The sequence below is a fragment of the Bactrocera neohumeralis genome, chromosome 2 (assembly GCF_024586455.1).
Source record: "Bactrocera neohumeralis isolate Rockhampton chromosome 2, APGP_CSIRO_Bneo_wtdbg2-racon-allhic-juicebox.fasta_v2, whole genome shotgun sequence".
NCBI classification, from domain to species: Eukaryota; Metazoa; Arthropoda; class Insecta; order Diptera; family Tephritidae; genus Bactrocera; species Bactrocera neohumeralis.
The window spans coordinates 14289480-14305054 of NC_065919.1; the positions used below are offsets into that span (position 1 = coordinate 14289480).

Genomic DNA, 15575 nt, shown 5'->3' on the forward strand with positions numbered 1-15575 from the left:
TGCAGTATGCGATAGTGCATTATCCTGTTGCAGAAACCAAGAGTTGTCGACCCATAAGTCCGGCTTCTTTTTATGAATAGCTTCGCGCAAACGCCGCATAATTTTCAAACATTATTCCTTGTTAACAGTTTGGCCGGTCGGAAGGAGTTCGGAGTGCACCACACCGAAGAAAACTGTCAACATAACCTTGATTTGTGGCCTGCTTTGACGTGGTTTTGTCGGTTTCGGCTCACTTTTGCCACGATTTTCAACAGATTCGACTCATCGCCAGTAATAATACGTTTCACAATATTCTGGTAGTAGTAGGAAAGCATTGTTTCGCAGACGTTAACGAGACGCTGTTTTTCGAAAATATTTAGTGATTTGGCAACGAATCGTGCTTTCACTTTTTTTAAGCCCAAAAGATCTTTCAAAATGGTTTTAACTGATTCTTCCGATATTCTAAGGATGCCAGTAAGATCTCTAACTGTTAATCGTCGACTATCTAGCACCAATTCCTTTATTTTATTGACGTGTTAATCAACAGGAGATGTTGATGGCTGTCCTGGACGTGGTTCTCGTCGTTCTCGACTCTTTTTGAACGATTTGTACCAATCAAAAAAACTTGTTCCAGACAAAAGTTATCACTTAAGGCTTTTTCTAACATTCTGAACGTTTCGGCACCAGAAATTTAATTTCGCACACAAAATTTAATGGCACTTCTTTGTTGAATAATTTTACTCAACGTAAATGTACTTTATGTACTTCAGAAAGACAAGCGTATACTAAACACTAATGATTATTTTGATGTGACATTTGGCACAGATGTCACTGACAACCTAGAAAAATAATATTTCGGCGAATGGATTTACGCGTGAAATTTAAATTAATAAGTCTTACTATTTTTTGCCCACAGCAGTACATACATATATTGTATATAGATACAAACATATAATTGAAAAAATAGAGTATAGTGGAGTAAATGAAATTTTCCAAAGTAAAAGCTGTAAGATTTTTTTTATAAAAGAAATTAATGCATAAAAACACATTTATGGGTATTTTATTTTGAATGATTGGGGAAAATGGGTTACTCTCATGGCCACGCCAAAAGGAGTTTTCTTATTATTTTTCAATAAAAGGATAAAGTAAAGAAAATAAACAAACACCATTTTTTAATTTTAAATTTTTTAAAAGTTTTTCATTTTATATTCAGCAAATTTCAAAAATTTTAATTACTAATTTAATTAATATTAATTTAAATGTACGTGAATGATTGACTGGTGGGTTGGTTTATAGTAGGTGAATATATATGACAGATGTGGGAAAATAAATATTTTATATAAATTTAAACACTAATTATATGTATAAAGTAAATATTTTTGTGTAGTATAACATACATATGATTATAGTAGATATATGTATAGGTTTGTTATATTTAAATATATATAATTTGATACTTAGCATTTTACACAGAAGCGTACGAATGGGTGGGTGTTAGATGTGTGATTGGTGTACATGAGTTTGGATGCGGTGAGTGATGAAAATGCTTGTAAATATGTATGCTGTGAGTACCGGCCGATCGAAAGCGTTATTAGAAGGCAATTCAACGAGGTTTATTAACTTTTTTAAGCTTTTCGAAATTTAGAAATCTTCCAAGTATAATTAACAAAAATTCATTGCAATTGTAATCACCACTATTCTCAGCGTTAAATTCAATTAAAAATGTTACTTTATACACCACCAGCAATAAATACGCTGGCAACATTCCCATATTCACATGCATACATATATACAATTTGAATTGAATGATAACAGTGTTCCTTATTTCCAGCCAATTTAAGAAAAAGTAATAATTTTTATACAAACCAAAAGTTGTAGAAAGAAAATTAATATTAATTAGTTACAAACTATGTATATATGTATATGTTTATGTGTGCGTGTGTGTTATATATAGTATGAATGTTTTTTTGGTTGTTACAAACAAAATTTGTTTTTGTACTCATTTCATTACCGTTTTGGTAAACTATTATTGTATGTGCAACTATATTAATTTTTGTTTTTATTATTGACGATTTATGTGTATATATATATAGGAGTATGCAAATTATATTTAAATAAATCTCTAATACATACAAATATTGTATATTCAAGCGCTGATGCGTGTGCACGCACACATCCAAGTACATAGGTTATGTATATAGTACATATGTACATACATAAATATAAAGAAGGGTGTATTAACTAAATCTTAAAATGTTTAAATGCTAATCAAATATATGTACAATTCAATTTTGTTTGCGTTTGGTTTTAATGACGTTTTGTTTTCAATGTGTCAACTAATAAAAAAAACAAAATATCAGCATGAAAAAAATTTAAATTTCCAAAAATGCATTATTTATGTTTTATTGCAGTATTATGTATATAAGTATATATATTTATAATCCAAAGCAAAAAGGCCAATTCACGTTACACTTAATCAACTATATAAAGAAAGTAATAACCAATAAAAAATTAAATTATTTATATATAAATACTGGGCCCCAAAATGAAGAGGAAAAGTACATAGCAAAGCTAGAAACTAATAAAAAAACAAAAACAATTAATTTTAAGCTTAACACCAAAAACAGTAAAAAAACTTAAACTTGAATTTCGTTCTAAACTATATATATGTATATATTTGTATGCTTTTCATTTTGTATGCATATTTTCGCACAAGTTTTTCGCTTGTTTGTGTCTGAACTTCTGTTAGATTTGCGAATAATTGAAATTTAGAGCCGTAAGTGAAAAAGCAGCCGCGCACAGTTTTTGTTTGTTTGTTTTTTCTGGGTTTGTGGGTATAGCCTGCATTGCGGAAACACATGTGAGAGAATCTTTGCGTACTACTTGCAATTTCCTAGTTATCTAACTTGGTTCCATGCATATTTGCATACTTTTTTCTCTCACTTGTACAAGCCATTTGACTTTTGTTTACATTTCTCTCCGCACTGCGCTATTTCACTTACCTTGGCTCTGCGTAGTATTCGTTTTCAGTGGAACGGCAAGCCGTGCATTCACAGCTAGCAGGTGATCCCGACGTGCAATCAGACTGGTCACGTGTTCCTCTAAGCGTACATTTTCACGTTGCAATTGATGCAGGCAGGAGAGCAAAGAAGCGACTGTAAAATGCAAGAGAAATTTAATTTATTTCTTTGGATAAAATTTCGTAACTAAAAATATTTAACTACTGAATTGAAGCGTCAACTTACTGTCAAAGTGCTGCGCCTGCTCCATGAGAAATTGTGAGCCCTGCTCCCACTGACGTTCGAGCAGTTGTTCCAAACTTTGCGGTATGGACATATTCCCATTCACACCGCTGCCGAACATCGATGCTAGTGATGTGCCACCGGTCATTTCTGTTGCGGGTGTTACAGCGCTGACTGAGTTGATTGTGAGCGTGTTGTTGCTAGTTGAGATCGGCGTCGAAGTAGAATTACGCTGTGTGTAAAAATGTGAAACTTAAATTAAAAATGAAACTCATGGAGCACGAAATTATCTGACTTACCGTCGATTTGCCTGGGAAAGGTACACCCACGAATTGCGGTGTTACAGCATCTGCGGTGTAGATGCTGTGATCCTGTATTTCCATGTGCAGTTGGTCGGAGAGCTTCTGTGCCACATTGCTATTCGGATTGAGTTGATTGCCGAGCATGTGGGCAGCGGTGTGCAACGTCGAACCGCTACTGGACACACCTGTCGGCGCACTGTTCGCCATATTTGCTGCAGCGGCAGTTGTGGGCGTGGCACCTAAGACATGACCACCATTCTGAAACACTTTGACATCAACTTTTGTCTCATTCGCATTTGCAAGTGGATCTTTTGCTTTACGTCCGCGTTTCCGTGGCGCTGTTGCCACTGCACCGATTTCGGAGCCTGGTGAGCTGGGCGGTGAGTCTTTAATGGTTGTGGTAGAGGTGGTTGTGGTGATATTGGTCGTCATTGCGGTTAACGACGCTGTTGCTGTTGTGACGGCGGTGAGTAAATGTGCTGCCGGCGAATCGATGACCGCGGCTTGAGGTTCGTAACTGAATTTTAATCCACCGCAACCACCGCTACTACTGCTGCTGCTCGAGGAGGCATTCGAGACGGTGCTGCTGTTCGCCACAAAGGACGAGGAGGAGTAGATGCCGCTATCTGGCGTTCTGTGGTGTATACCAGCCGATGTGGTTGTAGAAGTTGTTGTCAAGTTTGCGGGGGATTGCAAGGTTTTTGATTGTGGTGGATGATTAGAGGCATGATGTTGATGATGAGTTAGCGTTGAAGAAGTAGAAGTATTGGTTGGGGTTAATTGCAAAATTTCTATGATATCATTATTGTTGTCGCTAGCAGCAGCAACACTGTTTTGTTGTTGCTGTTGAGCGGATTGTTGTTGTTGTTGCTGATGCTGTTGCGTTTGCAGCTGACTTGTGTTAGTGGCGCTATTGCTACTACTATTGCCGTTATTAATATTGCTATTGCTACTGTTATTCAAATTGTGGCTAGTGGTTGAGTTAGTAAAAGCAGTTGATGTTGCAGTGTTACTTGAGGGAGGAGCAATGGAAGGATTGCTATTAGGTTTAGTATTCGTTAGATTATTTAAAGCTTTAGCAGGCGATACTGTGGCCGTGCTAGAGGAAGGGGAACTGGTTGAGGAGGTGGAGGAAGTGGCAGCAGTTGCGCCTGTGGTGGGATTAGCATTTCTACCGCCACCATTTTTGTGATCAGGTGAACGCTTTTGTTGTTGCTGCTGTTGCTGTTGTTGTTGCTGCGCGGCCAACTGTTGCTGATAGAGCGTTTGTTGAGCACGTAACAATTTCTTATTCAGTGGTTTCCCACCTACATTTGTGGTTATCAAAGGTGCATCGTTTGTGTTCTTACCAGACGCACCCGCACCGGTGGCGCCCATATTGCTACCTTCTACTGCAGTACTTGAGGCATTACCACCACCACGTCTGGCATTATTTAAAGCGCCCTGATTAGAGCTAAGATTAACCACTTCGCCGTTGTTGTTACCCGATTTGACAGTGGCACCAGCATTGTCACAATCATGACTGGCGAAGGAAGTGGCCGCGGATGTGAGTCCTGAGCTGGATGTTGCACCAGCCAGCGTAAGATTCGTCGCGACCATATTTGTTGAAGTGCTACTGACACCGCCACCATTATTACTTCCCCCATTGGCATTCATGTTGCCAGCGCCGTTTGCTTCGTTGCCACCGTTGCCGTTGGCATTCTTTTGCCTTGTTGGTGATGCTGTATTGGAAGCATTGCTGTTACTGCTGCCTTGCAACATTACAACCGGCGATGGTGACGGTGTATGTGTAGGTGTGGGTGTTGGTGTCGGTGTCGAAGCGCTGGGCGGTGGCAGTGACAGTGGTGAGGGTGCGTTTGGTGGTGGTGTAGGCGTTGCTAATTCGTTGCGAAAATGTTGTTGTATTGGCGACGGTGATGATTTTGTTAGCTTTTCAATTGGTGAATCGCGATTTTTATTGCCACCCAAAGCGGCGGCGGCTGCGGCTGCTGCTGCGGCAGCTGCGGCCCTTTTCTTACCGGAGCGAGAATTGGTTTTTTGTGTTGCCAACGCTTGTTGTTGTTGCTGCTGCTGCTGTGATTGGCCACTCTGTTGCTGCTGCTGCTGTTGATGGTGTTGTTGTAGATGTTGCGCCTGTAACGCTTGCATGCTACTCTCACCCGAACGCGATCTATTGCATATAAGCAGTAGGTGGTGGTTGTTGTGGTTTTTTACGGTGTTAGACGAATTAGCATTTTTTGTTGGTTGTGGAAAGTGATTGAATACAGCCATTTGATTGCATTGCGTGAGTGGTGAGTTTTCGTATACATTTATTAAATAAAAGTTTCATTTCGCATTTAAGATTTTTGTTTTGATTTGAGAGAAAAATTAGAGAAAGCAGAGAAAAAAATATTGACATTCTTCAGTATTCACTTCAAATTCGGCTTAATTGCTGTTTGTCTTTTGTATGGTTATGTATGTGTGTGTGTTCGTGACGGGTGGATGCGTGTGGTGAATTGCAAATATTAATCAATAAGGTATTTAATACTTTTTTGTTGATTAATTTTGAGCTACACATTTATAAATACTTTTATATTTTATGTATGTGTTTTGGTGGTAGGAACAAATCCTTTTTCGAATGTTAGGTGGCATGTCTTGTTAATTATAAATCATATGATCAATTTAAAGTAATTTTTTTTTAAATTTCGGTTTAACAAGGATTTATATTTGTATGTAATTTGTTTAACTGTGTATATATACAGGTATTTGGTTTGTGTGTGTTTAATATCGGACGAAACAAACTTTAATTATCAAAAAAACTAAAAGCATTTTAAAATATGTACAAAAACGAGTTGTTTGAAAATGCTGCTAGTATTGAATTGAATTTTGTATACAATATTTATTAAAAATATATATATATATATATTTTAAATGCCGCTTGGCTTGGGAGGCTTTAATTGGTCTAAACAATATTTTTTTTTACTTTTAAAAATTTCACAGATACAGAAAAATAAAAGTCACAATGATTTTACGATTCCGGCAACAATTAATTTCTTTGTGGGGCTTTTATTGTTCAAATCGCTATTCGTTTTAATTGTATGCCCACACTCAAAACTTTACAATTAAATAGATAATAGATTAACAGATTTGTTAAAAATCTACTGGCTCATCCCATCTGAATGAGTAACTCTTTGAAAGTACCTGCAACAAAATTTCAATAAAATTTTCGTAGTGTTCCGTTTTACAGAAATTCCTTTAATAAAATTGCTTTTCTCGTTGCAATTTTGCGATGCGTATACTTCCTATGGCATTACACCGTTTTTGTGGTGTGTTCAGTAACAATAATCACACTTAGTTGGCGGGATACGAAGTTGGGCGTTAACAACAACAGCAGCAAAAGCAATTAACTTGGGTATTCAAGAAAGTAACGGATTTTTTCAAATACGTAAAATAATAGAGTCAAAATAATAAACTATATTTTTAATTATTATTAGTAAAAAAAGAAAAATTAAACTATATATTTAACAAAATTAGTAAAAAAAAAAGAGAAATGATTAGGGAATTGAAAAATGTCTGTGTTAGCACGCGAAGCGCTAGAAAGCAGTTGGAATAGTTTTTGGTTATTTTGTGTAGTATTTGATAGAAAAGCATGCAAAACAACTTGTGGGTGGTGAAGTGCTTTTGTTTATGAGTTTTTTTTATGTGTTCTCAACTGCTCAAAAAAGCATATACATCAACATGGTAGCAGAACAACAAAAAATGGAAAACTTTGTATTTAATTACACTCACCTGCTCCTTCGCACTGGTGCTGTTTCCTGCTCTTGCAGCTGACTGACACGCGTTGTTTGCTTTTCATAACTGATTTTCAGGTTGCCAGTCTCCGTTGTGGTGGCCATCAAATTGGGATTGCTGCTTGCGCTCAACATCATATTGCCCGATGGCGATTTACCGCTCTGATGTATGACACTGCTATGCGCCGTTGTTGGCAGACCAGTTGCCGAGCTAGCAAAATAACTGCTGTTACTATTACTGTGATGTTCGGAAAGCGCCGGCGGTTGATGATGAATGCGTGGCGATTGCCGCTCCAACAGTCCACCAGCGCCAACACCACCACCACCACTACCACCAACAGCACCGAGTGCTGTGGATGTGGCAGTCGCATGCGTGCCCGACGTGCTGCCCCCCGTCATATTAATTGTTGCAGCACCACCCTGATGTTGTTGCTGCTGACTTATAGCTGCTGCAGCTGCGCGCGTCGACTGTGAAGGTGGGGCATGGTGATCTGCATAGAAAAGAGATGGTGATTAAATAAATGTCTACATTTCGCTGTATAAATGTAATACTTGGCACGTGCTCTTACCTGTTGCGCCACCTGCTGCGCTACTTGTTGGCAAATTGATTCCAGGTACATTGGCGGTGGAGAGTGGCACAGAGACATATAGGCTGGGCGCGTTGGCTGCCGCATTCGCTGCATTGCTGGCGGCATTAGCAGCGCTGTTCGTTGGCGCCTGTGTGGTGTAACGGTCATCGCGATGATGCTGCTCCTTTGCGCTGGTGTAATTTTGGGCATTTGAATTGCTACTGCTGTTGTTGTTGTTATTTATACTGCCAGCGGTGTTGGATTTATGTGCATTCGACGCCGACGAGTTGATATTGCTGGTGCTTAAATTTGTTGCACCACCACCACCACCATTTTTGGCATCCGTTGAGAGTGTGTATTTGTGCGAGGCGGTGGCGGTGGAGAGTGTTGATGCCGCCGCAGAGGAGGCGATTGAGGCGGATATTGAAGCGGATGTTGTACCTGATGAGGCCGAGTTGTGGCTGCTGTTGCCAGAGCCGTTGCTACCGCTTTGCGTGCTATTCGCATCGTTGCTGTGTGTTTGATGTGCGGGTGGACTCAGTTCAGTTTTTTGCTGCAAATTGGAAAAAAGACGGTTTGTATTTAATATGGTTATTTTGGAAAATGTCGTTTAAGGCTTTTACTTTTTATAAAACAAATGTCATGTTAAACTGAGTGAGTGGTTGTTGTAATGTTAGATACATCTGTAGATAAGTTCTTGGACTTCTGCGAAAGTTCTTTGGGGGAAAAGATAATTTTAACTACAAGGGGGTAATGGGTTCCCACAGGCTTTCAGACTTCAGGCTTAGTTGTTGCCATAATGCTGTTAATTTAATAAACTATCACACAATTTTAATAGCGAAAATTAATGAGAGCACATGATATTTAGCTAGTGCAATTATGTGCTATAAACCAACAATGTTGCAGGGCACACATAGCAACCACGCTTAGCTTCTTTGATACCCAAAGTGCTTGCTGAGTGCCTGGTGGCCCATTAGAGTTCCCAAGTATGTACACACATACCTTTACATATATACTATATATAATAATAAACATACATGTACATATGTGTGTAGCAGAAAATACCGTAAAAGGAACTCATAAAAAAATATTGTTGCTGCTGTTGCCTGCTGCTATTTTACCATTTCCGCTGCAAATGTAGCCAACAAAAGCAACAAATCAGTGCTGCAAGCAAGCAAAACTGTTTCTTATTTGTTGTTGTTGCGAATGTATGCATACAATGCTTGATGCAAACATATGTCACCGTCGACTCTTGCCTTTGGCTCTCCACCTGGCTTCTCATTTGGACTCTCTTTCGCTGCTCTTGTGCGCTCACTGCAATTCCAGTCACTTTTTAGTAAGTAAATGGAAGTGCGTGAAGAATTGACAGTGAACGCAACAAATTTCAGATACACAAATAAGGAAGAACATAAAAGATTATACCTATATTATAAAAATGGGAAATGAGTGGAACAGCAATGGGTCGCCTTGGTTTACATCAAGTGGTGTGATATAAGAAATGTGAACGTAATGAAAATGTCTGAAGAGTGGTAATATATGTACATGTGACAAACCAGCGTAGGTAGTGGGAGCAGAGAGATACAAATGAGAAATACAGACTTATAAAATATATAAAATTCCGATGCGTAAGGAAACATTAGGGTTGGTGCTGGTTTTTGTGAAGCATGTGTTTGTAGGACATTAACGCATGGATTGATAACTTGTAATAAAATCGTTTAGTTATAAATTGGAATTGATAGGTCTAGTTTCAGACAATTAGAACTAGTTATTGTTTATTAAAATATATTTTAGGTTGAGATTTTAGGATTTCAAAAAGCGGGATATTCAAAGCGAACTCTTTTATAATCTAGGCTTCGTAACGGAAATATCCATATGTTACCAAGTACCGTTAGACAGTAACATTCTTGGAGTTTTTAAATGAAATTTAATAGCAATGGCAATACTGATGTGTTGTGAGCTAAATGCATGGTAAACAAGAGAGATTTGAGCATGGCGACACTTTTACAGGTGTGAGGTAAGTATATAAATATGTTTGTAGAGATGTGTTTATGATTTCTTTGTTCTTTAAACTTTTATATTGACACTCTCTTCTTCGCTTTAAAGGTAAAAGGCATGCAATATTTAAGCTCTAGTCTCCACATACGCTCCAATGTACATACTTCTGTTTTAATGTGTGTGCGTATAGCATTGGCTGTAGGCGACAAAAGGCAAAAAGCTATGTGTAGTCCAACATTTGACTGACGGCCTGACAGAGTTTGGAAAAGTGAGTGCGTGTTTGACTGACAGACCGATGAAACAAAACAGCTAATAGTATAGAGATACGTATGCATAGAATTGCAGCAATGTTGCATGTGGTCTTTATAGTATAGGAATATGCATGGATGGATGGCTAAGCGGAAAATGCTGAAATTGACTGAAGACGATCAGTATTAGCTACACAACCAGCGAGCATTTGCGTAACGTCAGAACTACAAACATGTGGTGAAAGAAGAAAGATTATTGCAGCAAAAACAATGCGGAAAACTCACAAAAAAATACATTTATATCAATTTAGAAACTCACATGGATATTAACAACACAAAATGCCCATGCACAGGAAGTTTACATAGGCCATTTGTAAGCCAAATGCAAAGCGCAAACAATGCAGTGGCGATAAAGCACACACAGGCAGCGTGAAAGCAAGAAGAAGACGTGTGAAGACAGACAAACAAATATAAATGGTTTTGTGGCTAAATGTGGTGAAGGAAATGGCATTTTGTGGCATGAAAAATAAAATCACATTGTCGGAGTGGCAATAATGAAATGGAGCTTGTCAAGTCATTAAATTCAGAGTAACACAAAAGAAACTGTGAAAAAAAAACCAAGTTTTTTGTATTATATTGTATTGTTTGACATCAGCCAGTAGCTTGACAAGTTGGATTTTTTTCCTTTTGATTTCAGGTCGCTCATCACGACGAATGGATATCAAATCTATAAGCATAAGCGGTGTATCTGTTCGCACGACAGTCGGGTCTACGTAACCGGAACGGACCCGGATTTTTTATCCGGCCAAGGACTGTCAACTCTACAGAATTCTGCCGCTACAAAATGAATTGATTTCCAATCGTTCAAAATATGAAGGTTGACGATTTTTTAATTGTTCGCTTATAAAAGTGTTCGACTGATTTTCCGTATACGGTGTCGTATATATGTATAAATATCTATTCGCTGTCTTCATGATTATTCGAAGGTGTTTTTTGAATGCAGGATCCTGAACAGGATGTATTAAGTTTGCCATGAACTTTGTAACCCCGTCATTAGAGATCTTATAAAGAAAACTAACCAATTAAAATCAAGTTCTTAAATGGCAAACTTTTTTATTCGACAAGATATCTTTACGAAATTTGGCATGGACCATCTTTCATAGCAACGGTAGAATTTCCGAATAAATTTTTCAGATCGGACCACTTTACTCGTGGCCACGCAAACCTTACCAGTGAATATTCTAATGAATATAACACACTTTTGATGTAATTGTAACGGTTATGCTGATACTTCAATAAATTTTTGTTATTTGACAGTGTATGTTTTGAATGCGCGGAAACCAGCGGCTAAACCATTTTGAACCAAGAAAATGAGGCTTGCTCGTTTGAATTGGACGAAAACGCACTGTAACTGGTCCTTGGAGTAGTAGAAAACGGTAATATGGTCGGATGAAACCTGATTTAATTTGCACTGCAGCGACCATTTACCGTATGTCCCCCGATTTCCGGGGGAACGTTTCGCCGAAAATTGTATGACGAGAACGGTTAAGCATCCTGAAAACCAAATGGTCTGGGCGTGCTTATCTTTTTATATCCGAGGTCCTTTACTTTTTATTGATGAGATGATGAACGCTCAGAAGTATCGGAAGGTTATATCCCATTTTATCGTGTCAGTCGTAGAACAATATGGGCATATTTTTAAGACCATCTTTCAGGACGACTAAGCAACGTGTCATCGAGCTAAATCGGTAAGCTTTATATGCTATTTAATCGCCGATATATCCTCATGTTTATACTTATGTAAAAAAAATGTCATTTGTCTACATTTTCTTTTTTGCAGGTTCAGAAAATGTTTGCAGATATTGAGATATCGCATATGACATGGCCAGGAAGTTCTCCCGATTTGAGCCCGATAGTATATCTTTGGCATGCCATGAACATGAAAATAGCTCAACACTGGCCAAGCTCAAAGACCGAACTGAAAATAATACATAATAAGGTGTGGGAGCAAGGAATTTCAACCGAATGCTTTATGATCGGTTTTTTGTAAATCGCGAAATTGGAAAGAAATTTTTTATTGTTGTAGCGACATAAAACAAAAGAAAAATCCATTAGGAATGTCAGTTCTTGGGCAGTGACATCTAAATGTAACTCTTTCTCTCTTTCTCTCTGATTAGCCATTAACACGTGCCAAAGTAATCAAATCAAACACTATGATACAATGCTTTTAAACATTTTAATTAAATAGTTTAGCCAAATTCTTGGATCTCAGTTATTTTTTACCACACACTTCATAAAAACAATTTCCTTTTATCTTTGTTGCCAACACGTTTTCAACATGACATTATTAGGGGATGTGCGAGAATTGTATGGCACATTTGCAAACCATTAACGACACTTGACTTTTCTGTATGCAAATTGCAAATATGCGAGACCATTTGCACCAGATTGTGAATTGCCCTAATATGTTTGTATGTAGTAAGTGCATATGGCCACGTTTGAGCGCCCGATTGTCTCGTCTTACAATCTCCAAGGACTGCGTGTAGCATGTAATCGGATTTTAAATGCAAAAGGGAGTGTATTTCAAAATTGTAAAATTTTCAGCCCAATTAAATATTTATGTGTAAGCAGACACACATGTGTTACAAAAAGAAGAAGAAAAAACGGAGGCATGCAAATGTTTTACTCCCAAAGGTAAATGAGCAACAAATGTTGGCAATGTTGCATGCACAGTTACAATGAGGAAATGAGGATATTGTGCATTGCAAATGATGACGATTTGTTAACCGCATTAAGGAGACGAAAAAAACGCAACAGATGCAAAAGAATTTCAATGTGCAGCAAGTGATACCACGACCAAGCAATTGCAGCAAGTAGGCCGGGCTAACGGCAATAAAAGATGGACATCAACCGCAGCGGCAACATGTGCAACAGACAACAGCAATATGTGAGGTTCCCAATTGTTTAAAATTAGATGAAACCATCAAAGAAAGCAAATTTTACCAAAAAAACAAAGTACGCAATTTTGCCATTTGCGCGCATATTCAACTTTGTAGCTTCGTAGCAAGAATGTGAGTTGAAAAAAAAACAAAAGTGAAGAACTCACAGTTGCACAGCAAGCATAATCAAATAAGTGCATAAGTGAATTTGCGAGGCAACAAAAGGTTTAGCAACAGCAGGAAGCACTACACATTCTTGCCCTGCCTTCGTTCATTTTTTCCAAACGATTCGCAGTCGGTGTACATTAAAGGATAATAACCCACAGCCACAGGCAACCGAGCGCCCTCTTGAACGCTTGAACGTCCGCAGCAACCCCATGGAAATTTTGCGAATGCCTACTGGCGACTAATGTGTGGCACATGCATATGCGTTGGCGCTCAACGCGCCGCAAACACACGCAGACGCACGCATGCTTACAACTAAATTGTTATTGTTGCCACACGGCATATGCCGTTCGGTCAAAAGCGAAAGAAAACCGCCAACTGTCAGTGGACAATGGCTAGTGTTTAAGTTGGTCAATGCTCGCTGCTGCTGGTGCTTCGTGTGGAGTCACGAGATGAAACGCGCCAGCGTCGCGTAGAAGGGATGGAGGAGCAACGGCAAGCGGCATGTGGCATGCGATAATGCAAGGAAACAAAGGAAACTTCAAACATTTGCACGTTTCGTTTAAGAGACGATGAGCAATGCGGCGAGTTGTCGTTGGACACACGCGTCACCCTTTTCGAACAGAGTTAATAGTTACCTACTTACCACTTACTTCACTCCACGCGACTTGTTAACACACTTAACTTAGCCTTGTAGGTACTGGTCATACGTTTGTTGTTGGCAGACATTTAAAAGCTTATTATATGTATGTGCTGGGTTTCCTTTACAAATTGAAGGGTCATAAGCCTTTAAGTCTAATTAAATACTTGACTAAAAGGTTATGTTAACAACTTCCTTTAATTCCTTATTTTATATTTTAATCACATGCAAGGAAAAGTGAGGTATTGTGTAAGGCTTTAAGAGCGTGAGGCAAAGCTTTAATGGCATGCCAACGAAATCTCTGCGTGCACGCGACCAAAAGAGATATTCATTTATGAATATGTAAAAAATAGTAATTTATATTAAAAATAATAATTTCGATTTTTTAAATTGGAATTCTTTCTTTAAATGGAAACAGTAACGGATTAGATCTTGAAAATTACAAAAAGAAAGAAATTCATAGTAGATTTAAAACCAGAGATATCAACATACATACAAAGCAAACCATACTAACCTTAAAAAGAACAGGAAAAAACGTTAACTTCGGCTGCACCGAAGCTAATATACCCTTCACAGGTGCATTTTTTTTAGTAACTATGTGTTCAGTTTGTATGGAAGCTGTATGCTATAGTAATCCGATCTGAACAATTTTTTCGGAGATTATATTATTACCTTAAGCAGTAATCCATGTCAAATTTCGGGAAGATACCACGTCAAAACGAAAGTTTCCCATGCAAGCATTCGATTCCGATCATTCAGTTTGTATGGCAGCTATATGCTATAGTTAACCGATCTGAACAATTTCTTCGGAGATTGCATTGTTGCCTTAGAAAATAATCTATACCAAATTTTGTGAAAATACATTGTGAAATGTGTAAGTTTTCCATACAAGAACTTGATTCCGATGGTTCAGTTTGTATGTCAGCTATATGTTATGTATGTGGTCCGATATCGGCAGTTCCGACAAATGAGCAGCTTCTTGGAGAGAAAATGACGTTGGCAAAATTTCAAAACGATATCTTAAAAACTGAGGGACTAGTTCGTATATATACAGACGGATCTGGCTAAATCGACTCAACATACTGATACACATTTATATATATACTTTATAGGGTCTCTGACGCTGTTCCCTGTTCAGGTTATAAAAAATCGAAATGTTGACTCAAGAATTTTTGATTGATTTTAGGTTTTTTCGAGATAAGGTCAATATAAGGACAAAAAAAATTGGAAATAAAAAACAAATACATACATAAATTTTAACACAAAATTTCGTAAAATAAATGTTGTACAAGATAAAAATAAATGCACAAAAACTTGGTTATTTGATTTTTCACATAAATTTGAAGGTTATGAGAACAAACTCTCAAAACAAAAGTTATAGAGCTTTTCAATACCTATAACATTGCCATATAACTTTTTTTATAGGACGCGTAGTTTTGCCAGAAATCGAGATAAACAGTTTTTAACGCTAAAAAATGCAACCATGACCATCCCCTTTCTTTTCCCGAGCTCAGATCGCCCACAAATAATATTGTGTTCATGTGTTTTTATTTTATCTTTCGTTGCCGATGGGTTCATCCATTAAGAAGACACTTCGAAAACATTCGATTAAGTTCGGTTCGGTTACCACGAGAGTCGGGTTTACGTAAGCGGAACGGACCCGGATTTTTGTACGATAAAGCCAGTCAATTCGCAACATTTCTCAAAATAATTTTAGGAATGTTTT

The 15575-nt window shown here is 37.9% G+C and overlaps 1 protein-coding gene and 1 long non-coding RNA gene across 9 annotated transcripts in view; one reads left to right on the top strand and one right to left on the bottom strand.

Moving 5' to 3' along the window:
* The window catches only part of LOC126762444 (serine-rich adhesin for platelets-like), a 58470-nt gene that overhangs the window by 3962 nt on the left and 38933 nt on the right, over positions 1-15575 (bottom strand). For all 8 annotated transcript variants that reach the window (XM_050479234.1, XM_050479223.1, XM_050479215.1 and 5 more), the window contains 5 exons: positions 7863-8415; positions 7292-7784; positions 3521-5693; positions 3225-3453; positions 2982-3134 (listed from right to left, as the gene is read on the bottom strand). In XM_050479234.1, the coding sequence (XP_050335191.1) occupies positions 2982-3134; positions 3225-3453; positions 3521-5693; positions 7292-7784; positions 7863-8415 (3601 nt within the window). The remainder of the gene's footprint in view (positions 1-2981; positions 3135-3224; positions 3454-3520; positions 5694-7291; positions 7785-7862; positions 8416-15575) is intronic.
* LOC126762569 (uncharacterized) lies at positions 9959-14718 on the top strand. Its single transcript, XR_007667482.1, has 3 exons — positions 9959-11371; positions 11423-11853; positions 11946-14718. It is a non-coding gene; the product is annotated as an uncharacterized LOC126762569 (long non-coding RNA).